Below are 27,223 nucleotides of genomic sequence, written 5' to 3' on the forward strand. Positions count from 1 at the left end.
ACCAAACTAAGGGGTCCTTGTACTAAGGCGCGCTGAAAAATGGCCTGAGGTAGTGTAGGCATGGGTTTTGGGCGTGCACAGAATCATTTTTCAGCATGCCTGTTGTAAGGTCTCCACCACCGGGAGACTCTTGGAAAAGTCTCCTGCACCGGGAGACTCTTGAGTCCCTCGGCCCTTTAGCTGAGCTGTGTGCTGTAATCCACTGCTGAAGAGCACACGGTAATCCACAAGGTCAGATCATTATACTTTGTAATCCCTTTGTGTCAACTGCTCCTCCAAAGGTAGTTCCCACCACAGCATTTCTCAAGAAGCATAGCAGTTCAACAGCATAGTATTCAAAACGAAACAAAAAAAAAAAAACCCCAAAAGGTCCAAAATCTCAGCAGTTCGTATAAAGCAGATATGCAAAGCAATTCTTCAAACAGAGTAGCTAAAAAAGGGCTCATACTCCCAGCATGAATAGTGCGTGAGAACTGTGCTTGTTCTTAAAATGGACCATAATGAAATGCAATCTAATATCCACCCCCCCCCCCAAAAAAAAAAAAAACCCAGCAAATGTGATGTAAACAGAATGTCAACTTCAGCTCCAGAAACTCAGTGATTTTTCAACTTGCGGCACACTAACAAGGCGCTGAAATTGTCAAGGCACAGCACACCATCAGTTAAGTGTCTGAAGCCTGCTATCTAGGGAACAATGAGACTGACAAATTACCTGAAGGGATTCTTTGAAAAATTAATAAAAAAAGAATGTTTAGGATACAGTGTGTGGCTTGCAAAGGCCATCTTCGTAGCCATGCTAGGTCAGGCCAGTTCAATGGCATTAATCAGCTACAATGCCTGAAACTGAGATCACTGTAGTTTTAAACCATTTGCGTTTTTTGGAAAGGGCATTACCTGTTTTCCCCATGTGTGTCAGGGGTCTGCTATGTCAGGTAAAATAACCTCTTCCCTTAAATTTTGGCAGACAATGTAACAACCTATTTGAGCTTGCCAAATCTCAAACACTGGAGCAGCAGTTGGAGGTGGGCAGGCACAAAACATCAATTTGCTCATTTTATACAATATTTATTTTATTGCACTGGTTCAATTTTAAGAGCTGTGTATATTTAAATCAAATATACAGAAAATAAAGCTGCTGTACCAGGCCTACCCCTACCATACATGCACAAAAATATCTACTCCATGGTTCTAAAAAGCATTCGTTACTAGAACATACTTTTAAAAAAGGACAAAAAATTATCTCTCAGATCCAAAAGTCTGCTATTATTTTCTTGCCTTGTGTGACTGTATGGAGCCTGTAACAGGGCACAGGGTTTGGTACAATCTGGGTCCTTTTCTCAATTACATCAGGGAGGCTCACAACCTCCAACCGTCAGCCTCACAAATTTTATATCTTAAATAAAACTGTCGAAGATGGTCACTGTTATATTTATTTTGTGTGGTTTTCACGTGGACCATGGGTCACGGGTCCGTCCTGACTTACGGTTTGTTTGATGATCCACAGAACAGAACGGCATGCCGTGTCTCCTTGGAATAATGGCAATGAAGGCAAGAAGAGATGAAAACCGGGTCCAGGTCTACAATCTCTCCCACCCAGCCTGTCCCCTGGGTCTTCTAAAGGCTGCAGTGGATCACAGCAGAGGCAGTTTTGGAAGCTTCCTCTCTGGCTAGCAGGACCTTTCCTCTGCCGAGTCCTGCCACTGATGCAACTTCCTGTGGGCGGGACACATCAGTGGAAAGGTCCCAGCGGCAGAGATTCAGCTTCCAGAACTGCCTCTGCAGTGACCCACTGCAGCCTTTGGAGGAGCTGGAGGGGAGAGTTGTCAGACTCCATCGCAGGTGGGAGAGATGCTCAGAAATAAGCAGTGGATTGTGACTGATCCTCCCCCAAACGTCTGCAGCACACCAATTGAACTAAATCGTTGCTCCCCACAGGCCTAAAGGTGCAATGTTTGCTACCATTCTGCCTACCCTGCTCCCACCCACCCCCTCACACATTAAAACCATACATTGGGGGGGGGGGGGGTGCAGGGAAGGCAGCATGGTGGTAAACATCACTGGAGGAAGGCCCCTGCCTTTGCTGCACATTGGACCTCAGAATCAGCAGCCCTAACCAGGCCTACTTGCTGCACCGGATCACTTACTGTGGTGTCGAGGTTCCACAGCACCCCCACGGCCAGTTCCTGTGCCAGACCTCCAGGCAGAATGACATGCACCAACCACGAGCAGTAGCAGCAGCTCCTAGTGAGTTGATGTCGGATGCTGGATTTCCTCTGATTGGGCCCAAACTTCAGTCCCGGAAATTTGGGCCCAATCAGCTGCAAACCACATCTGAGTGGGAGAAGCAAAGGTAAGAAAAAATACTTAAGTTATTTTTTTAACTTGTACTTAAGTACAAAAGTATAGCTTATTTGTAACAAGTAAAAAGTACTGGGAAAAATGTTACTTGTAATAGTTAAAGTACTGACAATTGTACTTAAGTAATGTAACAAAGTACATCTCTTCGTACAATATACCACTAAGAGGCATATTTTCAAAGCACTTAGCCTTCCAAAGTTCCATAGGTTTCTATGGAACTTTGGAAGGCTAAGTGCTTTGAAAATGTGCTTCTAATTAGCTTTCCAAATAAATTAATGATATTTTCTAAATGGCAATTTGTATAAAATGTTTGCGAATTCTGTAAAAATACATGAACCCAAAATAAAGCATTCCCGTCGGAAGGAGGAGTAATAGGTTCAAATATGTGTTTAGGGCAAAATATACCAGTCTAAAATTCTAGATCGGCACGTTTTCTAATGAACAGGTTTTGTTTTGCTGCAGAATTTGAGAGAGTCTCCGAGCTGTGATGCATTACAAGCTCTGCTAATGTCTTTTTATAGAAAATATTTTCAAGGTTGAAAGTCTACCTTATCCCTCTCGATTTAGCTGGAGGGAGAGCAGAGGACTTGACCCTTAGTTTTCTCCTTCTTTTGGGACTTGAGTTACAGTGCTGTGTGCCTTCATTGCATAAATACTCGGAGGATACCAAACTAAGAGGTCCTTGTACTAAGGCGCGCTGAAAAATGGCCTGCGGTAGTGTAGGCATGGGTTTGGGGCGTGCACAGAATCATTTTTCAGCATGCCTGTTGTAAGGTCTCCACCACCGGGAGACTTGAGTCACTCGGCCCTTTAGCTGAGCTGTGTGCTGTAATCCACTGCTGAAGAGCACACGGCAATCCACAAGGTCAGATCATTATACTTTATTGTAATCCCTTTGTGTCAACTGCTCCTCCAAAGGTAGTTCCCACCACAGCATTTCTCAAGAAGCATAGCAGTTCAACACCATAGTATTCAAAACGAAACAAAACCCCCCCCCCCAAAAGGTCCAAAATCTCAGCAGTTCGTATAAAGCAGTTATGCAAAGCAATTCTTCAAACAGAGTAGCAAACACGGTAGCTCCAGAAAGGGTTCAGACCCTCCCCAGCAGTTAGGCAAAACAATCCCCCAAACACAGCAGTTCAGAAAGGGTTCAGACCCTCCCCAGCAGTTCATATCAGCAGTTAGGCAAAACAATCCCCCAAACACGGTAGATCAAAAGGGTTCAAACTCCCCAGCAGTTCATGTATAGCAGTTATGCCCAAAACCACCACCACTCCTCTCTCCCTTTCAAAAGAAATCAACCTAGGGAGAGTGGCAAGGGTCCCTCCCCAACCAGGCCAGCATTATACCCTGACCACCACCCGCATGACCCTTCCGTGGTAAACCTGTTCTCTCAACTCCCCTCATGGGGTAGCCACTTTTTCCCTTCTACCAGGCTCTCCTCCCGAGCAGCCCTCTCCTGTTTCACCTCCTTTCCTTCCAGTTTAGTCAGAACAGCAATCTCCATCGGCTCCTCTTGCTCTAGTTCCTCCCCACACCCATTGCTCAGCTGCTATCCATTTGCTTGGTTGGACATGTTCAGAACTCCTTCCCTCATCCTGCCTCTCTGGGACAGGTTTTCCAAACTCCCTTCTCTTGCCCATCTCCTGACCTCCTCTGGGGGCTGTTGGGGATTGAAGGCTCTGTTTCTACCATGGCAAAATCAAAATTGCCACGCATCCATTTTGGGTCTGAGACCTTACCGCCAGCCATTGACCTAGCGGTAAAGTCTCGCGCGTTAACCGGGCAGTAATGACCTATGCGCGCCAAATGCCACTTGGTGAGCATCCGATATGGGTGACTGAAAAAAATGATGTATTGGACGCACGCCAAAAATGACATTACCACAAGAGCCAAGCGGTAGCCGTGCTGTAACTCCATTTTGGTGTGCGTTGACGCTTAACGTGGCTTAGTAAAAGCGCCCTCCTCAGTAACACCTGGCCAAGGGTCACAGACTGCCACTGCTTTCAGGAGGTGGACCATGGTGCCTGATTCTGCTGTGCAGCTTCCATAGCATACCCACCTCCTGCCTGAGATTAGGACCTAGGTCCTCTATATGGCATCAGGCCAGCACATATGTCTTCGGTTTAAAAGATGTGGGAATTAGTCATGAATATTTTAAATGTAAGAAGAGCTTTTGGCAGTTGTCTAAAGCTGACCCCTGCTATCTCGGTAGAACGTGTTGCATGGCTGATCAAGCTGAGTGTTTTTTCGACTTGCAAAAGAAACAGTAGCAGCGCCCTCATTTATTTATTTTTAATTATAGTTGGGATTCAAACCCTTTTGTGGGGGACTGACGGACAGGGAGGTAAACGATGCCTTTATGAGCATAAAGCCGTAGGAGTTGTCCTTTTTTTACATTCTGAAAAACAGAGGCCTGGTAATGTAGATATCGTGTGCCTGTCATTCTGAGGGTTTTTAAATAAACATGACCAGCTGCGGTTCAGTTAAAGGAATTGTATTAGTCTAAGCCACTAACACTGATTGTGAGCAGGACAATGACCGACTCCTTTGTCTAGACGGACAGATGAATCTCCGGCTTTGAAACCGGAGTCGCCAGTCTTCTGGAAAATGCAGATTTCTGCCCTGTAAGAAATGATAAATTGTCTGTTGCCTGACTCTGATACTCTCTGGTACTCGCGGCATTCGTGGCTAATTAAAGACTGCTTTCACCGGTAGCAGATGTTTCACAGATCGTTGGAAAGTGTTGCTAAAAGAAGCTGAAGCTGTGTCAGTTTCAGCTAGACCTGGTACCTGCTAAGAAACCCAGAGAGTGGAGGAGTGGCCTAGTGGTTAGGGTGGTGGACTTTGGTCCTGAGGAACTGAGTTCGATTCCCACTTCAGGCACAGGCAGCTCCTTGTGACTCTGGGCAAGTCACTTAACCCTCCATTGCCCCATGTAAGCCGCATTGAGCCTGCCATGAGTGGGAAAGCGCAGGGTACAAATGTAACAAAAATAAAATAGATACTATTGGACATTCTACATGGAATGTTGCTACTATTTGGAGATTCTACATGGAATGTTGCTATTCCACTAGCAACATTCCATGTAGAAGGCTGCGCAGGCTTCTGTTTCTGTGAGTCTGACGTCCTGCACATACGTGCAGGACGTCAGACTCGCAGAAGCCTGCGCGGCCACATTGGTGATCTGCAAGGGCCGACTTCTAGTGGAATAGCAACATTCCATGTAGAATCTCAAATAGTAGCAACAGTGGAGGAGTGGCCTAGTGGTTAGGGTGGTGGACTTTGGTCCTGAGGAACTGAGTTCGATTCCCACTTCAGGCACAGGCAGCTCCTTGTGACTCTGGGCAAGTCACTTAACCCTCCATTGCCCCATGTAAGCCGCATTGAGCCTGCCATGAGTGGGAAAGCACGGGGTACAAATGTAACAAAAATAAAAAAATAAATAAGTATAAGACTGAGACCTCATTTGGAATATTGTGTACAATTCTGGAGACCGCAGCTTCAAAAAGATAAATCAGCAGGTTGGAGTCGGTACAGAGAATTGCTACTAAAATGGTCTGTCTTCGTCATAAAGCGTATGGAGACAGACTTAAAAGATCTCAATATGTATACTTCAGAAGAGAGGCAGGCGAGGGGAGATATGATAGACATTAAAATACCTATGTGGCATAAATGCACAGAAGGCAACTTTTTTTTTTTTTTTTTTTAATCAAAAGGAAGCAGTGGAATGAGAGGACATAGGATGAAGGTGAAAAGAGACACTCGGAAGTAACCCGAGGAAATGCTTCTTCATGGGAAGGGTAGTGCATTCATGGAACGGCCTCCCAGTGGAATTTGTGGAGATGAAAATAGTATCTGAATTCAAGAGAGTTCGGGACAAGTACATGTGATAGGGAAAGAAAAGGTGGCATGGATAGGCCAATCCATATAGTCTTTACCTGCCTACATTTTTCTGTTTCTATTAATGCTGTATTCGTTTTCACTGTCTTGATATTGGAGTTCCTTTTCCTTTTGTTATGTTTTATTTTTGCTTTGTAATCCACTGTGTTATATGTTAGGAACAGCAGTATATCAAATGTAAACCTAACCAAAAGTCTCACCCTGAGCCCCCCCCCCCTTTTTTTTGTGTGTTTCTTCATAATGTCAGCTAATTTAAGGTTGTTAAAAGCGTACATCTGTTCCAGACAATGATAAGCATCCACAACTTGAAGTGGTTACTGTTAAAGAGACTATGAATGCAAAACTCTGACACTCCAAGTTTTATATAACAAATCTTCCTGACCAAAACAGCACTTATAATCAGAACTCAAGTGAAACAGCAAACACTGAGAATATATATTAAAAAAAAAAAAAAAAACCCCAGCCCCTAGAACACCAATACACCTATTGTAAAACCGGATTCCTACACCACCCTCTCCTATGTGTGACTTGTCCCAGCCAGACAGGGGAACAGCAGTGGCAGCCTGGGGTGGTTCTCTAATTCACTTCTTTTTGCCCCCAAACCCTCTTTCCTATGCAATTCTCAGCACAGGTGTTTGAACCGTATGACCTACTTCTGAGGCACACAATGTTTTCAAAGAGCTGACAGTTGACAGAGTCACAAACCAGTGGTAGGAGGAGAGGGTTAGTGTGGCAGGTGCTGGACCACAGAAGGAAAGATGGTGAGGCAGTAAATTCTTTTAGGGCAACACCTAGATGAGCAGTAAAAGGGCAGTTTGAATATAGCAGGGACCCCTTTGCTGCGTGGGCTGTTTTGCAGCTGTGCCAGCCGCTTCCCCATAGGACTAGAGTGCATTCCTGGGAATTATGCACCAAAATAATGCAATATATTAATAGAACAGAATTTGCAGTGTTCTGAGCGTGTACAAAGATGCTTTAACATACATTGTGTGTGAAAGTTTGTGCATCAAGTTAGAGCCTGTGTAACCTCAGTTTGTAGGATTTTTTTTTTTTTAATTTCTCAGAAGTTAATTCTTCTGTGTTGTCTTCCCCCCCCCCACCCCCCACTACCAAAGAACCTGATCAGTTGTTGCCTCCCAGGTGCCCCTCTTCTCCCCCAGCAGATCATCCTTTTTAATATTTTCCCTCCCCTTGACAGTCACCACCTTTTTCTCCCCCCCCCCCATCCCCGACACTCGGCCACAATGCCCCTTGCTCACCCTCGTGCCTTACGACAGCTATGATGCTCCTGTCCAGCTACCTCTGACAATCATGATGACTCCCTCTGCCCGCTAGAGCATGGGTGGGTAACCTCAGTCCTCGAGGGCCACAACCCAGTTGAGACTTTAGGATATTCTCAATGAATCAGATTTATTTGCATGCAGTGCCTCTGTTCTACATAAATAGATCTCATGCATATTCATTGGGGAAACCCTGAAAGACGGACTGGGTTGTGACCCTCGAGGACCGAGGTTGTCCACCCTGGCTTACATAATGCTGCAGCACAGGTGATGCAAGCCATGTTAAAGGCCAGGGGTGGCAACCTTGTTTTGAGGATTCCCCCTATGAATATGCATGAGATGTATTTGCATGTTCATTGGAGAAATCCTGAAAACCTGACTGGGTTGTGGCCCTTGAGGTTTGAGGTTGCTTACCCCCATTATAGGCAATAGCTCGCTGGTAGCAGCAGTGAAAGCAGTCAGTTGGGTTTACAGTAGAATCACTGTGGGAGGCAGCCAGCAGGCAGATACAGCTCCTGCATTCTTCTTAGAAAGTCTGCTCTAGATCCTTGTGCCTTCCTGTGGCTGCATGGGGTAGCCTAGCTTCAAGTAAACCACAACTGTGCACCCCAACTGACTATATGTGGACACTAGATAGACTAGGCAGCTAGGTTTACACTCGTCCTGAAAAAAAACATTTCCAGGAAAAGAAATGGAGCCAAGCAATATTTCAAGTGTTAGGTACTAGTTTTTGCATAATTAAGAGGATGATTCACATTTACCATTAGTGGGGGGGTTTTAACTTGAAAACATGCATTATTCGCAAATGGGGCACATTTGACAAAAATGGGATCTGCAGGAAATAATGCACATCTCTAGGGTTCAGATGCTACCGTATCTTTGAATCAGCCTATTATCGCTTCTGCTTAGTTTATATTCATTTGTTTACTTAGGGAGTCACACATTAACCATTTGTAAATGACCCCCCCACACACACACAGTGTGTTTAACCACAGATAACCAAATGCCACACCATCTGCCACAAACTGTGAAGAATGTTACCTCCTTTAATGGGCTCCCAATGCCAGAATAAATGAAAGTTTCTTTATACAGAGTGGTCTTAGAGTATTTTACAATGCATCTGTGTTGAGTCTTTGGGGAAAAATTACATTTAGTCTACGATTGACTCCACTTTGGCGATGTATCTTGCAAATGAAACTTATTTTAGTTCATGCCTTTTTTTTTTTTTGTCAGTGGTAGCTGAAAGCAGGGTTACCAAATGTACACTTTAAAAAAAAAAGTATAACGTAAAGATATTAGGTGCCCTAGACAAATATTTCATCTTTGTAACTATTGAATTAACTCTGGGATCCTAGGCCTCCCCCCTTGAGATTTTGATGATTAAGCTCCATATTCAGCACCTCAACATCACTTCTTCCTGAAGAATCTAGTAAAAAAGGATAATTGGATATTACACTTTTATTTGAGCTACATTTATACTACCACTGCTACTGGATGTACGCAGCACCGCACGTTGTATTCAGGTACTTTCTCTGTCCCAATGGGCACAAGGTTTGTACTTGGGGCAATAGAAGGTTTAAGTGACTCGCCCAGGGTCACGAGGAACTAGGGATCGTCTTGGCCTTTACTGTGCACATTTTCCATCTTGTTTGTGCTCTTTTGGCACTTTCTGCTTCATATTTGCAGTTGGGGGTGTGAAGCAAATTGTCCATATTAGTACGTTTATAAATAAAATTGGGTCATTTTATTTTTGTAAGCACTAGTACAATGAATTAATGTTGTGCAGAGCAATTTAATCGTACTGTGTTTTGGGTAAGGTTTGCTGGACTCCTATGGTTCTGTCGTCAGAATGTGCCATAGACACCCCCATGTATCCTGGCTCAATATAACGTAGAATTGCTTATAATGGGTCAAGGGTTGGACCACATTGTTATTACATTACACTGAGAGCCCCAAGTAATGTAGATTCACTGATAGCATAACATGATCAAGTATCTTGAAACCCCCCCCCCCCCCCCCCCAACATCTGTCCTGTGTGTTTAATCCATATGGTTATAGCCTAGACGTGACATAGTGAGGACTCAATTCTATAAACGGCACCCAAATTTGGGCGTTGGTTTAAAAAAAAAATTTAGCGTTACATGCTGTTGTATAAATGACGCTCGGAATTGGTTGCGGTTGATAGAATAGTGTTTGGCGCAGGGATCTGTGCCCAGTTTTGGGCGAGAGGATTTATACCAACTAATCCTGGTGTAAATTGTCACACCTAAAGTAGGTACACATCTCCTGAAGTCAGCAAAACTGCACACAAATTCCAGGAACGCCTCTGATCTGCCCATGCCCTTCCCATGGCTGTGCCCTCTTTTCAGATCTGCACATAAAATTTATGTGCGGATTCTGGCGCCCAAAGATGAGAGTGCAAATTTAAACGAATGTCAATTATCAGCGCAAACTGTCTCATTTAACAATTGCATACCCATATTTTGCAAGCGCAATTTTGAACACCATATATAGAATTAGGATGTAAATATGGAGTTAGGTGGTTTTTGCAGAGGGAAAACTTTTCTTGCCGTCACGCCTCTGCATGCTCAGGAACAGACTTCGTATTATTATTTAAACCTCGGCAGTAAGAGCCCACATTAGCGGCGATATGACCTGCAGAAGGCTCCATGGGAATGGGCTTAGTACCATCAGTAGCTTTTTCTCACAGTGCTTGCGTAACACGCACATGGATCTTGCAGCTGCTTCCGTGTCAAAAAGTTAAGGAGCAATTACTAGCTTTTTCACAAAAAACACTTAGGTAAGCCACAGGGAATTGTAGTTAAGTTATGCAGCAAATCACCCATTTGTGCACAAAATTCAACTTATGAGAGCAGCTAATGAGCTAATTTGCATGATATCTCAGCACAGTAACAATTTTATGTAACCTTTGCAAATGAGTTTGCAAATGAAAAGCAGCATGCATAGACATTTGCAAGCATGCCCTGTTTTGCATATGCTTATATTTTGCACATCTGTTTGCAGTTTAGTACATCAGCAATTATTGTTTACAAGATTCTTGCTTAAGATACTCTAATCTTTCTTTGTGTTTATTTGCAGGGGGGGTTATTGTTTTTGTTTGATTTTGTGTTTACTTTTGTATTATCTGTATGAAAAAACCTTTAATAAAAACATTTAAAATATATATATATATATATATTGTAAACTGGTTCCGCGTGTGTTTACATTAAAATTAATAATCACATCAGCAAGATCGTAAACTCAGAATGGGGTCATTAAGGTCCACTATAAATATCTGTACCCACATTCCACTTCAAACTAATAAAGTAGCGTTTGAGGGCATTCTATATCTATAATTTCAAAGCTTTCTCATTCTCAAAACAGTAGGCTATAACATTCTTCATTGATCCTTCATTTTTAAATATTCATTACTCCAAAAAATGCTGTTATGAGTGATGTTCATCCCTACCTAGATAAAGGAGATTTTGGTCTCTTGGTTTCATTGGATTTGACCACTGCTTTTGATCTAATTGACCATGCTTTCCTATTGGACAGGCTCTCTGAAATCGGTCTAGTATTCCACTAGCAACATTCCATGTAGAAGGCTGCGCAGGCTTCTGTTTCTGTGAGTCTGACGTCCTGCACGTACGTGCAGGACGTCAGACTCACAGAAGCAGAAGCCAGCGCGGCCACATTGGTGATCTGCAAGGGCCGACTTCTACATGGAATGTTGCTAGTGGAATAGCAACATTCCATGTAGAATCTCAAATAGTAGCAACAGTGGAGGTGTGGCCTAGTGGTTAGGGTGGCGGACTTTGGTCCTGGGGAACTGAGTTCAATTCCCCCTTCAGGCACAGGCAGCTCCTTGTGACTCTGGGCAAATTCACTTAGCCCTCCATTGCCCCATGTAAGCCGCATTGAGCCTGCCATGAGTGGGAAAGCGCGGGGTACAAATGTAACATACATAAATAAAAAATCCAACGTTTCTTGAGATTGAGTAATCCTCCTCCACAGTGCAGTCCAGCCAGTCAGCCCTGAGAAACTGGTCCTTCAAATTCTTGCCCCCCACACTGCAGTGCTCTTGCCTCTGGGCATATTTTGAAGTAGCACTAATAGCAAAAAGAAAATAAAAAGGCAATCCTTTAAAATGGTGACTCTCAAATCTTATCTTTCGTTGTGATCCCCAAATTCGTCCAGTCATCAGGATATTTCTGTGAAATATCCTGGCTTTTTATTAAACTGTCGCCTTTTTATAAGATCTACGGGATGGATTGGGTAAGAATGGGCATTTGGAGGGTAGTAAGAGGACGGCAGTTCTTTCCTTTTTTTTGTAGTCTGTTACTGAGCCTCGGAATCTTTTGTGGGAAGGGGATTATTGTTAGTAATAAAGAATGCTGCTATTTTCCCCTCTATAGAGGGTTTTGGGGGGTCTTAATCACCATGGAAAAGGAGGATTAAGGAGATAGATATATTCTTTTGTACAGACTCGGCTACTTACAGCAACATCACTAAGTCTCTGTGACTGAGATGAGAGGCTATGGAGTGGTTTTGTAATATATTGGAAGAGAGGTTATGTTTTGTGTGTGTGTTTTGTTTTGTTTTTTTTTGTTTTTTTAATATGTAAATGTGAGCCATTCTGTTTTCTTTTAGAAACATAGAAACATGACGGCAGATAAAGGCCATATGACCCATCCAGTCTGCCCATCCTCTGTAACCCCCAATTCTACCTGTTCCTAAGCGATCCCAAATGCTTATCCCATGCCTTTTTAAATTCTGGAGCAGTCCTCGACTCCACCACCTCCACCGGGAGGCCATTCCATGCCTCCACCACCCTTTCTGTGAAATAATACTTCCTTAGGTTACTCCTAAGCCTATTCCCATTATGACATCACAATATGAGCTCTGGTTACCAGAGACTGAAACTCTTCACACTAAGGGGGGAAAGTAAGCCAAGAATAGGACAATTGAGCCATTGTGACATCACTGATCAGGTTGGCTCTTAGGTATTGGTGGAATAGAAACATAGAAACATGACGGCAGATAAAGGCCATATGACCCATCCAGTCTGCCCATCCTCTGTAACCCCTAATTTTTCCTGTTCCTAAGCGATCCCACATGCTTATCCCATGCCTTTTTAAATTCTGGAGCAGTCCTCGACTCCACCACCTCCACCGGGAGGCCATTCCACACCTCCACCACCCTTTCTGTGAAATAATACTTCCTTAGGTTACTCCTAAGCCTATTCCCATTATGACATCACAATATGAGCTCTGGTTACCAGAGACTGAAACTCTTCACACTAAGGGGGGGAAGTAAGCCAAGAATAGGACAATTGAGCCATTGTGACATCACTGATGAGGTTGGCTCTTAGGCATTGGTGGAATAGAAACGTAGAAAAATGACAGCAGATAAAGGCCATACGACCCATCCAGTCTGCCCATCCTCTGTAACCCCCAATTCTACCTGTTCCTAAGCAATCCCAAATGCTTATCCCATGCCTTTTTAAATTCTGGAACAGTTCTCAACTCCACCACCTCCACCGGGAGGCCATTCCATGCCTCCACCACCCTTTCTGTGAAATAATACTTCCTTAGGTTACTCCTAAGCCTATTCCCATTATGACATCACAATATGAGCTCTGGTTACCAGAGACTGAAACTCTTCACACTAAGGGGGGAAAGTAAGCCAAGAATAGGACAATTGAGCCATTGTGACATCACTGATCAGGTTGGCTCTTAGGTATTGGTGGAATAGAAACATAGAAACATGACGGCAGATAAAGGCCATATGACCCATCCAGTCTGCCCATCCTCTGTAACCCCTAATTCTTCCTGTTCCTAAGCGATCCCACATGCTTATCCCATGCCTTTTTAAATTCTGGAGCAGTCCTCGACTCCACCACCTCCACCGGGAGGCCATTCCACACCTCCACCACCCTTTCTGTGAAATAATACTTCCTTAGGTTACTCCTAAGCCTATTCCCATTATGACATCACAATATGAGCTCTGGTTACCAGAGACTGAAACTCTTCACACTAAGGGGGGAAAGTAAGCCAAGAATAGGACAATTGAGCCATTGTGACATCACTGATGAGGTTGGCTCTTAGGCATTGGTGGAATAGAAACGTAGAAACATGACAGCAGATAAAGGCCATATGACCCATCCAGTCTGCCCATCCTCTGTAACCCCCAATTCTACCTGTTCCTAAGCGATCCCAAATGCTTATCCCATGCCTTTTTAAATTCTGGAACAGTTCTCAACTCCACCACCTCCACCGGGAGGCCATTCCATGCCTCCACCACCCTTTCTGTGAAATAATACTTCCTTAGGTTACTCCTAAGCCTGTTCCCTCTTAACTTTGTCATATCCCCCCTCATTCCAGAGCTCTCCTTCATTTGAAAAAGGCTCTCTTCCTGTACATAAATGCCCTTGAGATATTTAAACGTTTCTATCATGTCTCCTCTCTCCCAGCGTATACATGTTGAGGTTCATAAGCCTGTCCCTATAATTTTTGCATTCAAGACCGCTTACTAATTTTGTAGCCGCCCTCTGGACTGACTCAATCCATCCATCCATTCTTTTTTTTAAAGAAAGCATATAAATGCTTTTAAATAATACATTCTTAAAGGCATTGATGTCAGTTAATAGGCTTTTTACACTAGTCAATTAACTTCTGCATATTGCCTTCCAATATGACTAAAAGTACTTGTGGTGTTCCAAAACAAAGGGGGATGTTCTTGGGATATGTTTGGGCAAGATAGGAAAAATGAACACACCCAGAGAGTGTATTTTATTAAAGTCTGCACACACATTTTTCTTATACAAAAGACAGTTGCTAAAGTTGAAAATCCAGCGTGTTTCAGTGGAAAAATAAGCAGGTGCTTTCGAGATGTGATGCAGTGTCTGTGGGTAAAACGTACACCTGGTAGGTAGGTCTATAAGGTCTGACATATAGGTCGGGGCTTCCCCGTGTATAATTTTGTGGACCAGGGTGCAAACTTTGAATGTAATTCGTTCTTTTAATGGAAGCCAGTGTAGTTTTTCTCTTAAGGGTTTGACACTTTCATATTTCGCTTTCCCAAATATGAGTCTGGCTGCTGTGTTTTGAGCGGTTTGAAGCTTCCTAATGATTTGTTCTTTGCATCCAGCATAAATGGCATTACAGTAGTCTAGGTGGCTTAGCACCATCGATTGTACCAGGTCCTAAGAGAATATAATAGCAAGCACTATGGAAAAATAAAATTTTGCTTTTGTTTATTTGTAGCATTTGTATCCCACATTTTCCCACAGATTTTCAGGCTCAATGTGGCTTACATTTGCCGTAATGGTGGTTGCCATTTCCGAGTGAGTACAAAAGGCATTACATTAAAGTGTATACGTACATGGTAAAGAGGATTGCAAAAGAATTGAGCCTGCCATGAGTAGGAAAAAGTGCGGGGTACAAATAAAAAATAAAAAAATAAATATAAAAGAAGGGTACAACCGTCATTTCGTTGCATACATACACGGTAAAGAAGGGTATATTTTGGTAGTGTGTATTGGTTCCTGCGTGATAGATAGGATTGTTATATACATTAGATCATCGGCTGTACAGAAGCCATATTAAAGTGAAAGAGGTTAGTCAGTCATGTGATACGAGTTCGATTTTTCTAGATCGTGTAGTTTTATTATTTAGTGTTGAGGATGAATGTTAATGGTATGGTTTCTTGAATAGATCAGTTTTCAGTAGCCTTCTGAAGATAGTTAAGTCTTGCATTGTTTTTATGGCCTTCGGTAGTGCGTTCCAAAGCTGCGTGCAAACGTAGGAGAAACTGGTTGCGTATGTGGATTTATATTTTAATCCCTTACAGTTGGGATAGTGGAGGTTGAGGAATGAGCGTGCTGATCTTTTTGCATTCCTAGTAGGCAAGTCTTTTGGGTTTTGAATAATGCCTTTGTGTTTTATATATGTAATATGGATGCTTGTATGTGTATACATGAATATATACTCGCATACACATGCACACAAAGGTATTATTCAAAAGTAAAGAGGTCCCCCCCCCATCCCCCCACCGGTGGCACTCTGTGTCACTGCTTCAGTAGTACAAGGCAGCAGCTGTTCTCATGCATGAGGAAGCAGCTTGTCAAATAGCCTTGTCTGCATCTTGCTGACCCAGTTCTTTGTAACAAACATCTATAAACACATTTTCTCAGGCTCGAGAGGTTGTGACATATGAAGCAAAATAACTGTGCGTTCTCCTTGAGTCGGCGAACTAATGTTGGACAGCTTGGGAAGACTTAGCGAGGTTCATTGGATATTCTTCGTTCGGAATTACCGGTTTCTGCTATGCTGTAAGAGAATTTGCTGCTGCCGGAAAAGAGCATCAACAGGGTCAAGACAATTTTGAAAGAGTGCCTGGTCTGCACTATATACTTTCTGCAGAGAGAATGAGTGATCTCTAAAAGAGAAAGAAGGGATATGGTAGTTTATTCAGTTATCTATCAGTAAAGTACTGGAGGAAGCATTTTCGATGGAATGAAAACTTGAGCACAAGGGCTCCTGGAAGAAGCCGAAAGGAGGGTGGCTAAAACCAAATGTGAGAAAATCCTTTCACGTAGAAGGGAGGTGGATACCTGTAAAAGACTATCAAAGGCGATGGTAAGAGCCAGGTGAGAGTGGCAGCAACTTGAACACACATGGAACAAACCGGAAAAGGACCTGATTGGCAGAGGGAGGGAGAAGACCAGCCTAAGATCTGTGACAGCACAGTAGGCAGGTACAGGGTGTTAAAAAAAAACAAAAAAAAAAAACCCTGAACACTCCCCCACCCCCCCCCCCCCTGATTTTTCACCTGTTATTGCATATACCGTATTTTTCGGACTATAAGACGCACCTAGGTTTTAGAGGAGGGAAATAGGAAAAAAAAATTTTTCCTTTTTCCCCAACTCTAAACCTAGGTGCTCCGGTGCGTCATGTCCGAATCCCGCCCTCCCCCCGGCCCTGTCACCACTTCTTCCTACTCACGCGATCTTCCCTGGTGGTCTAGTGACGTTGGGGCAAGAAAGAGCCCCCTCTTTCCTGCCCAGCGCGCTGCTCTCCATCCTCCTGTATGCATTGCTGCCTGATGGTCTCGGCGAGATTCAAAATGGCCGCCGAGAATTGAAGTCTCGGCGGCCATTTTGAATCTCGCCGAGACCGTCAGGCTGCATACAGGAGGATGGAGAGCAGCGCGCTGGGCAGGAAAAAGGAGGGTCTTTCCTGTCCCGACGTCACTAGACCACCAGGGAAGATCGCGTGAGTAGGAAGAAGTCTACCTTCGGACTATAAGACGCACCCCCCATTTTCCTCCCAAATTTTGGGGGAAAAAAGTGCGTCTTATAGTCCGAAAAATACGGTATGTCACGCTGAATAGTAACAAAATGTAATACTGTATTATATAAAAAGAACTTGAGTGAACACACAACAGTTTTTAATGTAGATATATTTATTGGTCAAATTAATAGAAACAGCAACATCACATACATATGAAAATGACATGTACAAATGACCAACCTGATTTTCAAAACTTCCCCCATCCCCTCTCCCCATCGTAATAGTGATAGTATCTGAGGATTTGAAGGCGATGAAACAGTGTGACAAGGCGGTGGCTGTAGCTAGAAGGTTGTTAGGCTGTATAGAGAGAGGTGTGACCAGCAGAAGAAAGGGGGTGTTGATGCCCCTGTATAAGTCGTTGGTGAGGCCCCACCTGGAGTATTGTGTTCAGTTTTGGAGGCCGTATCTTGTTAAGGATGTAAAAAGAATTGAAGCGGTGCAAAGAAAAGCTACGAGAATGGTATGGGATTTGCGTTACAAGACGTATGAGGAGAGACTTGCTGAACTAAACACGTATACTCTGGAGGAAAGGAGAAACAGGGGTGATATGATACAGACGTTCAAATATTTGAAAGGTATTAATCCGCAAACGAACCTTTTCCGGAGATGGGAAGGTGGTAGAACGAGAGGACATGAAATGAGATTGAAGGGGGGCAGACTCAAGAAAAATGTCAGGAAGTATTTTTTCACGGAGAGAGTAGTGGATGCTTGGAATGCCCTCCCGCGGGAGGTGGTGGAAATGAAAACGGTAACGGAATTCAAACATGCGTGGGATAAGCATAAAGGAATCCTGTGCCGAAGGAATGGATCCTCAGGAGCTTAGTCAGGATCGGGAGGCGGGGCTGGTGGTTGGGAGGCGGGGATAGTGCTGGACAGACTTGTACGGTCTGTGCCAGGGCCGGTGGTGGGCAGCGGGACTGGTGGTTGGGAGGCGGGGATAGTGCTGGACAGACTTGTACGGTCTGTGCCGGAGCCGGGGCTGGTGGTTGGGAGGTGGGGATGGTGCTGGGCAGACTTGTGCGGTCTGTGCCGGAGCCGGTGGTTGGGAGGAGGGGCGGGTGGTTGGGAGGCGGGGATAGTGCTGGGCAGACTTATACGGTCTGTGCCCTGAAGAGCACAGGTACAAATCAAAGTAGGGTATACACACAAAGCAGCAAATATGAGTTATCTTGTTGGGCAGACTGGATAGACCGTGCAGGTCTTTTTCTGCTGTCATCTACTATGTTACTATGTAATTAGAATAAACAGCTTTATTGAAGGTACAAGAAGCAGGAGCATATCGGTGAACAGCAAAACCCCTCAGAGATCAAAGTCATCAGTACCCACCCTACCTACCCTCCCAACACTCGCCCATCTCACTCACCCTCCAAGCAATTGCCCTGGTACCCCAAGAAACAGAGAATTTAGAGGAGAAAAATTACAAATGATTAACAAACTACAAGCTCTGTGGGTTAAGGATTGCAAATAATACCCCTAGCATGAAAAGTCTCCAGTGTCATGTAGGAAAGAAGCACATTTCTCCAGTGCCAAAATGTCGGGGAGACTCAGGTTCAGCATTGTAAAGTACACTTCTGACCTAGAACAGTAGCCTTAGCTATGAAAGGTTGCCCCCCCCCCCCCCCCGTGTAGAAACCCAAGAGCCAAAAATCGCCCAAATAACATACTGATCATGGTGAGGCAAATCTCTCCCCAATAAACCTGTAAGGTAATGGACAACTCCCCCCCAAAAAACATGAGCCATTGTTCCCACTGTGTACTGACACTTCAAACAAGAAGAGGTTGCCAGAAGCCCAGCGTGATAAACACAATCGGGGGAGAAATGCGCTCAAATAAGCACTCGAAAGCGACGTTCCAGGAGCACAGCAGTGCAACTGATAGAAGGTGCACGTCCCAACAAGGTATTTGTGATTCGAATACCCAACTCATGAAAATAGCCTTGGGTCACCACAGAACAGTCCATCTGAGTAAGTAAATCCTGAAAAAGCCCAGTGGAGCTCAGCTAGGGAGAGGGGATCAGGGAGGTCGACCTAAAAAAAAAACACAAACAAACCCAGATCATGAAACCAGTACCCTAACCTGCCTTGCCCCCTCCTCCTTATCCTCCTGGGACTCACCCAGGGGTTCTTTCCTAGTCTAGAGGAACAGAGCTTGAGCCGTCATCCTTTGCTACCACCTTGTTTTTCTTCAAAATGATGCCAATAACTCCTAAGGGTAGTCTCGCAGTATTACTGCTGGAAGCAATCTTTCCATATAAGGAATGATCCGCATACCTCCTTTGTTGATTCAGATACTACAGATTGTATTTTCTTGTTACTATGTAAGCCGCATTGAGCCTGCGATGAGCGGGAAAGCGCAGGATACAAATGTAATAAATAGTTCCACAAGAATATCGCATAGGAGTCATTGGCACCGTTATGAAACACGGAGCCAGATGGGGTAGGAGTGGAGGGTGATTGCTCTCTGTATGTTCCTCTAGTCTAATGGGGAACCGCCAGGTGAATCCCAAGGGAAGTTGGGAAAGTATGTTTACGGGGGTTCTATATTTTATTTCCATTAGAGGGGCATGCTTATAGGGTCTTGATATAAAGGGGGGAGTAGTTGGACTCAATTAGGGGTTCAGGACTTTATTGGGACATCATGCTTAGTAGGAATCACTGAGAGGGGTCTTGATTTGGGGAGTAGGCGCGGGGATTGAGTGGGGGCCAATTGGGGTGGGGGGAACAAGTAAACTAAATCTATATTAGCTTTCAATTCCATTCACAATTTTTTTAATAAGATGACAGCTAAGTTGCAGTTGTGTTCTAACAGTTATCAAAAATATTATTTGGCTTTTTAAAATTTCATTTGTTTACCAAGGCTTATGGCCCCACGCTATGCATGACTCTAGGAAGGTAACAAATTAAACATGCACAAAAACATACAAAAACATAACAGTAAAAGAATAAACACAAGAACAAAATATCTCTCTATATAAAAGGCAACCCCAACGTTCTAATGAAGCCTCCTCCATGGAAGTTGAGGCGCCCGAGATATCGGGTGTGCCCCTGAGTGTCTGCACCACCCTCGCATCAAAACGTGATGACATCGAGGGCGGAGCAATGACACTCGAGGGCCGAAACGGAAACGGCACAGGCACGGAGGCGCAGAAAAAAAAAACCCTCCCCACACAGAGCGAACCACGAACAACGTCTGACGGTCACATGGAGGCAGGCAAGCAGCTCGGAGGGACGGAGGGAGGGGGCCCCTACAATTACAGAACCTTGCTAGCGCCCGTTTCATTGCGCTGAGAAACGGGCCTTTTTTCCTAGTGAAACAATAAAAACCAAAAGTAAATATAATTCACCGGTCCCCAGTGCTCACATGCCCACCCTTCACAAGGACGAGCTATGATGGTTACGTAAAAAAAAAGTATCAAAATAATCTAGTAAACTCTGCATGGCCAACAGTTTATCCCTTGTCTCAACAGCTACAGTGTAAGGTGTTTAAGATAGTATTTCAGCTTTTTTCTACAGGATGCCAAAGATGGTATCAAACAAAGACTACGGACAAAACATTCCCCAAAAAAGATTCTGCAACCAGGAAAAGTGAGAAGCTGTATTCCTCCAAATCCCTACAGCAAAAAGGAACCTCTAAGAGACACTTTGTCAGCTGATCCGTAAAGCTTGAGAAACACAATAAAAGTTTAATGCAGCAGTAATACACAAAGGAGCCTGGCTGTTAAATAGCTTTGTGAACAAGTGTCAACACCTTAAACTGAATTCAGCAAGATACCAGAAGACGATGCAGTTGTTTAAGAAACAGTGATATATGTTCAAAATGAGGAATCTTAAATGGCAAAAGGCAGGGCCGCTGAGAGACTGGGCCCGGGGCAAGGCCCCCCCTCCATCCGCCATATTATATATATATATATGTACAAGGAGGAGGGCCGAAGGGAGGCGATCTGCTGCCCTGCTGCGCTTTATATATGACTAGCCGTTAAGCCCGTTAAAACGGGCAAGATTTCCAGCAACCCTCCTCACCGCCGCTCCCTCCCCCCTCCGTGCCAGGCCCCCTGCACTGACCTGACAGCGCTTCCACACGGAGGTGAGAGGCGCTGTCAGGTCAGTGCAGGGGGCCCGATATGGAGGGGGGCGGGAGCGACGGGAGCAGGGATTGGGGGGGAGGTTGGTGCGCGCGATGTTCGTTTCCAGGCTGCAGCGGCAGCGTCCGACTCCGTTTCCCTCTCTGTTCCGCCCTCTGACATCATCACGTCTTGACGCGAGGGCGGGACAGAGAGGGAAGTCTCTACTGCGCATTTGCAGGTGAGTCGGTCACTTGCCGTTTATATGTTTGATGGAGTTGGGCCAGAGGGAAGCTACTAAAAAAGCGTATGGGGACAGACTTAAAGATCTCAGTATGTTTGAAAGAAAGGCAGGAGAGGGGGGAGATATGATGGACATTTAAATACCTATGCGGCATAAATGCACAGGAGGAGAGTCTTTCTTTCCTTTTTAAAGGAAGCTCTGGAACAAGGGGGCATAGGATGACGGTCAAAGGGTATAGACTCGGAAGTAACCTGAGAAAATACTTCATGGCAAGGGGGGTGGATTAATGAAACGGCCTGCCGGTAGAAGTGGTGGAGACAAACGCAGTGCCTGAATTTAACAGAGACTGGGACAAGTACATAGCTCTCAAAGGGAGTTGATAGGGAGAGTAGATGACATGAATGTACAGACTGGATAGGCCATATGGCCTTTGGTGACTTTTTTCTATGTACATCCTGTTTTTTGGCCTTTTATGTCTGAATATCAAAGTGCCATTTCAACGGTCAGTGCGCTACTTAATTCTGGAATATGACGCTGCAGTGCATGCTTAGAGTAATGCTAACCATCTTTTCTCTTTTTCAGGAGCAAGTCCCAGTTCCTGTGTATCATCCCACACCCAGCCAGACCCGCCTAGCAACCCAGCTGACGGAAGAGGAGCAGATTAGGATAGCACAGAGGATAGGACTGATACAACACTTGCCTAAAGGCGTTTACGACCCTGGAAGAGATGGATCTGAGAAAAAGATTAGAGAGTGAGTCCACCACACTTTATTCTTAAGCCCTGAGACACCGTCAACAAAGTTTGAGCACCTATATAACAGAGTCTGTTCCCTTGCAGCGTTTTAATCTGCTTCTATCTGTGCAATTCTTATAACTTGATCAGTTTTGCATTTCAGTTTATAAGTGGGGGAAAATCCTCTGTGTTTGTGGATTTTTCTGGAGAGAGTCCTGGATATGATTGATATAAAACAAGGCATTAAAAACCTTTTAAGGTCTAGAAAGAAACCATTCTGAGAAATATGTTCTTTATTTTTATTACATTTTTAACTAAACAGTCTGCATGTGGTACCATGAGAGAAAATGCCAAATACCGTCAGAAAAATCTATTGTTCTACAGATTGTTTTTTGGGGGGTTTTTTTCCCCCCCATTTCCTCATAAGCTTTCTGCTACCTGTATAGTCGCTCTCCAGCACGCTGGGAACTTGGGCTGTTTTATCTTGATTGGATTAGAGTTGCTCACCTTCCCTATGAATCATTCTGAATCGCACATACGTTTTATAATAGTCTGCTGAGGTGTGAAGTTTTATTTATATTCATGTTTCATCTCTGTGCAAAGGACAATATTTGGGATGTACATTTTAAAACGCAAGTGCTAGTGTCTAGATCAGATTTACAAGTTGGCTACTACCAGTGAAATTTGAGTGACTCAGCAAAGGGATAAAGATTACGACATCAGTTCAGCTTACCAGGAGAATAAATAGCCTTTCTTCTGGAGCACAGTACAAATCTTAGACCAAATATGAAAATTGGCTGCTTTTTGTGGCCTGGTTGTGGCAGTGGTGCTACTGCAGATTACGAAGTGTGACTTCTGAAGGGACAGGGCCTTCTTTCAGAAGGGTGGCATACATCCTTTTCCATGACATGCTCAGTCTTCCTACGACAAACTAGAGACTAGTTCCCCAGTCATCCCCCCCCCCCCCCCCCCACCGTTCTCTATCTCATCCTCCCTGTCATCAGTTCAGAACCTTGGGGTTTTCTTTGACTTCTTTCTCTTTCTCTGTACCAGGGGCGTAGCTACATGGGGGCATGGACCCCCGTAGATTTGGCCCTGCCCCCCCCCGTCACCACCTTTGACCCCCCCCCCCCTTCCCCCTGCCGCCGTCTGGTACCTTTGCTGGCAGGGGTCCCCAACCCCCACCAGCCGAAGTCCTCTTCTCCGTCATGGCTGTGTTGCTGGTCTGCAAGGCTTCTGTTACTATGAGTCTGACGTCCTGCATGCAGATCAGCAACGCGGCTGCGCCAGAGAAGAGGACCGGCTGGCGGGGGTTGGGGACCCCCGCCACCAAAGGTACCCGACGGCAGGGGAGGGTTGGCGTCGGGAAGGGGGGGGTCGAAAGGGTTGCCACTGGGGGGGTGTCAAAGGTGGTGGTGGCACCAGGAGGGGGGGTTGGCAGTGCCAGGGGGGCTAAAATGTATCCCCGGGCTCTGGACCCCCCCTCCCGCCGAAGTCTGGCTACACCTTGCTCTGCACATATCCAACAGACTGCAAAAACCTGTCGTTTTTCTCTCTAATATCACCAAAATTCATCCTTCAATTTCTGAGCACACTACCAGAACCCTTATCCACACTCTTTTTATCACCATTCATTTAGACTATTGCAACTTGCTTCTCACAGGTCTCCCACTAAGCAATCTGTCTCCCCTTCAATCTGTTCAAAATTCTGCTGCACGACTTATAGTCCATCAGTGTCGCTATGCTCATATTAGCCCTCTCCTCAAGTCACTTCATTGGCTCCCTGTGCATTCGCTCTGAAGCTCCTTGGTACCTCTCCACTCTTATCTCTCCCTACACACTCCTCCCCCGGAACTCCGTTCATTGGGTAAATCTGTACCCTTCTCCTCTACTGCCAACTCCAGACTCCGTTCTTTTTATCTTGCTGCACCATTTGCCTGGAATAGACTTCATAAATCAGTACATCAAGCTCCATCTCTGGCAGCCTTCAAATCTCGGCTGAAAGCCCACATTTTCGCTGCTGCTTTTAACTCCTAACCCCTATTCACTTGTACAGTACCCATGTCAGTTTTAACATTCCCACCTTATTTCCCTTCTCTTATTTGTCCTGTTTGTCCTAATTAGATTGTAAGCTCTGTCAAGCAGGGGCTGTCTCTTCATGTTCAAGTGTACAGCGCTGCGTACGTCTTGTAGCGCTATAGAAATAAGTAGTAGTACATTGTGAAATGCTTTAGAACAGTAGCTGTCAAACTTGTCCCCGGGACCACCAGCCAGTTGGGTTTTCAGGGTATCTTTAATGAATATTGAAGAGAGATTTGCATATAATGGAGGTGATAGGCATGCAGATCTGTCTCATGCATACCTCCATTAGGGATATCTTGAAAACCCAATTGGCTGGTGGACCCCAGGACAGATTTGAGAACCACTGCTTTAGAAGATACTGTCTGCCACTTCTAGAAGCTTTTGCTGGTGCTCAAAACTGTTTCAAGTCCCCTGATACAGATCAGTCTTGGAACTAAACCAATTTCTAACCTTTAGCTGTATCAGATTGCCATTTAGTTGATTTATAGCCAGTCTGTCTGTGTGCTGTCTAACCCTGAGCCAGCTTCTTCTGTCTGAGTCATTGTTTAGCATGTTTAAGATTGCAAAAGATTTTTTTTTTAAACCCCGCTCTTCCCCTACCACCGTTCTTCCCCAATAAAAAACTATATGCGAGACTGGGAGAATGGGCGTGCAAGTGGCAGATGAAGTTCAGGTGTGCGGATGTTATAATGCCGTTGTATCGCTCCATGGTGCGACCGCACCTGGAGTATTGTGTTCAGTACTGGTCTCCTTATCTCAAAAAAGATATAGTAGAATTGGAAAAGGTACAGCGAAGGGCGACGAAAATGATAGTGAGGATGGGACGACTTTCCTATGAAGAGAGGCTGAGAAGGCTAGGGCTTTTCAGCTTGGAGAAGAGACGGCTGAGGGGAGATATGATAGAAGTGTATAAAATAATGAGTGGAATGGATCGGGTGGATGTGAAGCGACTGTTCACGCTATCCAAAAATACTAGGACTAGAGGGCATGAGTTGAAGCTACAGTGTGGTAAATTTAAAACGAATCGGAGAAAATGTTTCTTCACCCAACGTGTAATTAGACTCTGGAATTTGTTGCCGGAGAACGTGGTACGGGCGGTTAGCTTGACGGAGTTTAAAAAGGGGTTAGATAGATTCCTAAAGGACAAGTCCATAGACCGCTATTAAATGGACTTGGAAAAATTCCGCATTTTTAGGTATAACTTGTCTGGAATGTTTTTACGTTTGGGGAGCGTGCCAGGTGCCCTTGACCTGGATTGGCCACTGTCGGTGACAGGATGCTGGGCTAGATGGACCTTTGGTCTTTCCCAGTATGGCACTACTTATGTACTTATGTACTTATACTCACTGCTGAATCCACTGAAAATAAGAAGGTTATGTCACCAGTTCTGTGTGCACTATGCAATACTTTTGAGGGCTGCTTAGTGGATCTTGTTCAGAGACACACATGATCTGTCGACTTCAGCAGCCCACAGCCCAAATGCAAGAATGAAGGGGTCATGTCATTTAAAGCTCTGTCTTTAATGGTCGTATCTGCTCCCAATGGACGTCGGTGAAAATTAATTTCAAGAACTTGTTAGCCATTGTGACTTTTTTCTGACTGGATCTTGTGGCAGGATCAGATTCACCTTCTGGTGTCCATCATTTAATAGTAGCAGCCAGGGCCAGATTAATAGGGCCCTAGACAAACATATTTATTTATTTAGATTGTGCTCACACCTTTTTCAGCAGTAGCTCAAGGTGAGTTACATTCAGGTACTCTGGATATTTCTCTGTCCCAGGAGGGCTCACAATCAAAGTTTGTACCTGAGGCAATGGAGGGTTAAGTTGTTGGATTATTTGTAGTAAATAATTAGCAGATTTTAGTACACACAGCTTCAGCTTTAGAAATGTTAATTTCTTTCTTCATCTCTCTCTCATTCACCCCTGAATAATTCACTGCTGAGTCACTTTAAAGTTGAAGTAACAAAACATCTGTTTACTCACAGTTTGTAGTTAGATTATAATCAGACAGGCTTATATTTACATATTACTATACATTTGTATTATCAGCTCCTTCCATGTGCTTAGATGGTAATGGATGCTCACACCACCATGGATCCTCTCAGGTTAGGAGAGATCATGAGCTCCATGTGCTCCATGTGCTGTGTCTGCTGCATCTAAACCCCCACAGGAAGTTGCATAGCAGTGTGACCTCTCTAAGTAATTCACATCAGAGGTCACAGAGTAATCACAGAGAAATAATAGGTGACAGGCAATGCATGTAAAAATACAATTACATTCCAACAAACCCCTTCTCATGCATAACTGTCATGCAATTATTTATTCATACAAAGTCCAAGCTTTATACGCAGATTCACAAAATGTTCTCTGGGTAACGGTTTGGTCATGATGTCAGCTGTCATCTCACTGGTGTGACAATAGTGTAGACTGATGACCCCTTCTTTCGCCAACTCTCGCACGTTGTGGTATTTCGTTGCGATGTGCTTGGTGCGTGACTGAACCTTGTCATTCTGTGACAGTCGGATGCAGCTCTGATTATCTTCCATTATCTGGATTGGTCTCTTTTCAGCTATTCCAAAATCCAGCAAAAGTTTTTCAATCCACATCAGTTCTCTGCACGCTTCCGATACGGCCACATATTCAGCTTCTGTAGAAGACAGACTCACAATACTTTGTTTATGACTGGCCCATGAAATTTGTACATTTCCATACATAAACACATATCCACTTGTGGATTTATAATCAGAATGATCCCCTGCCCAATCTGAATCACAGTAACATATTAGTTTTGGATTACTATTGGCTGAAATCTTTAATTTACAATCAATGGTACCCTTTAAATACCTTACCATCCTTTTAACTGCAGTCCAATCTGATTTGGTAGGTGAGCTGACCCTTCTGCTCAAAATTCCTACTGCATTTGCTATATCAGCCCTGTATGTGGTAGCTAGATATAAAAGCTTACCTATGGCTGATCTATATTGGATGTTATCTGGTAAAGGTTCTCTTACTGTTTCATCCTTCAGAAAATCAGTGATCATGGGAGTGCTTACAACTTGGGCATCTTGCATACCTAAACTTTCAATAAGCTCATTTATTTTCTGCTTCTGGCTTAGAAGATAAGAACCATCATTTGTTTCTCAATTTCTATACCAAGATAGTATGACACATTACCCAGTTCTTTTATCTCAACATTGAGGTTTAAACA

General features: G+C 44.3%; 1 protein-coding gene across 1 annotated transcript in view; it reads left to right on the forward strand.

Annotated features, from left to right (window-relative positions):
* The window catches only part of RNF11 (ring finger protein 11), a 79,617-nt gene that overhangs the window by 41,127 nt on the left and 11,267 nt on the right, over window positions 1–27,223 (forward strand). Inside the window, exon 2 of the mRNA XM_030207256.1 lies at window positions 21,781–21,950. Within this exon, the coding sequence (XP_030063116.1) occupies window positions 21,781–21,950 (170 nt within the window). The remainder of the gene's footprint in view (window positions 1–21,780; window positions 21,951–27,223) is intronic.

The sequence above is a fragment of the Microcaecilia unicolor genome, chromosome 6 (assembly GCF_901765095.1).
Source record: "Microcaecilia unicolor chromosome 6, aMicUni1.1, whole genome shotgun sequence".
Classification (NCBI taxonomy): domain Eukaryota; kingdom Metazoa; phylum Chordata; class Amphibia; order Gymnophiona; family Siphonopidae; genus Microcaecilia; species Microcaecilia unicolor.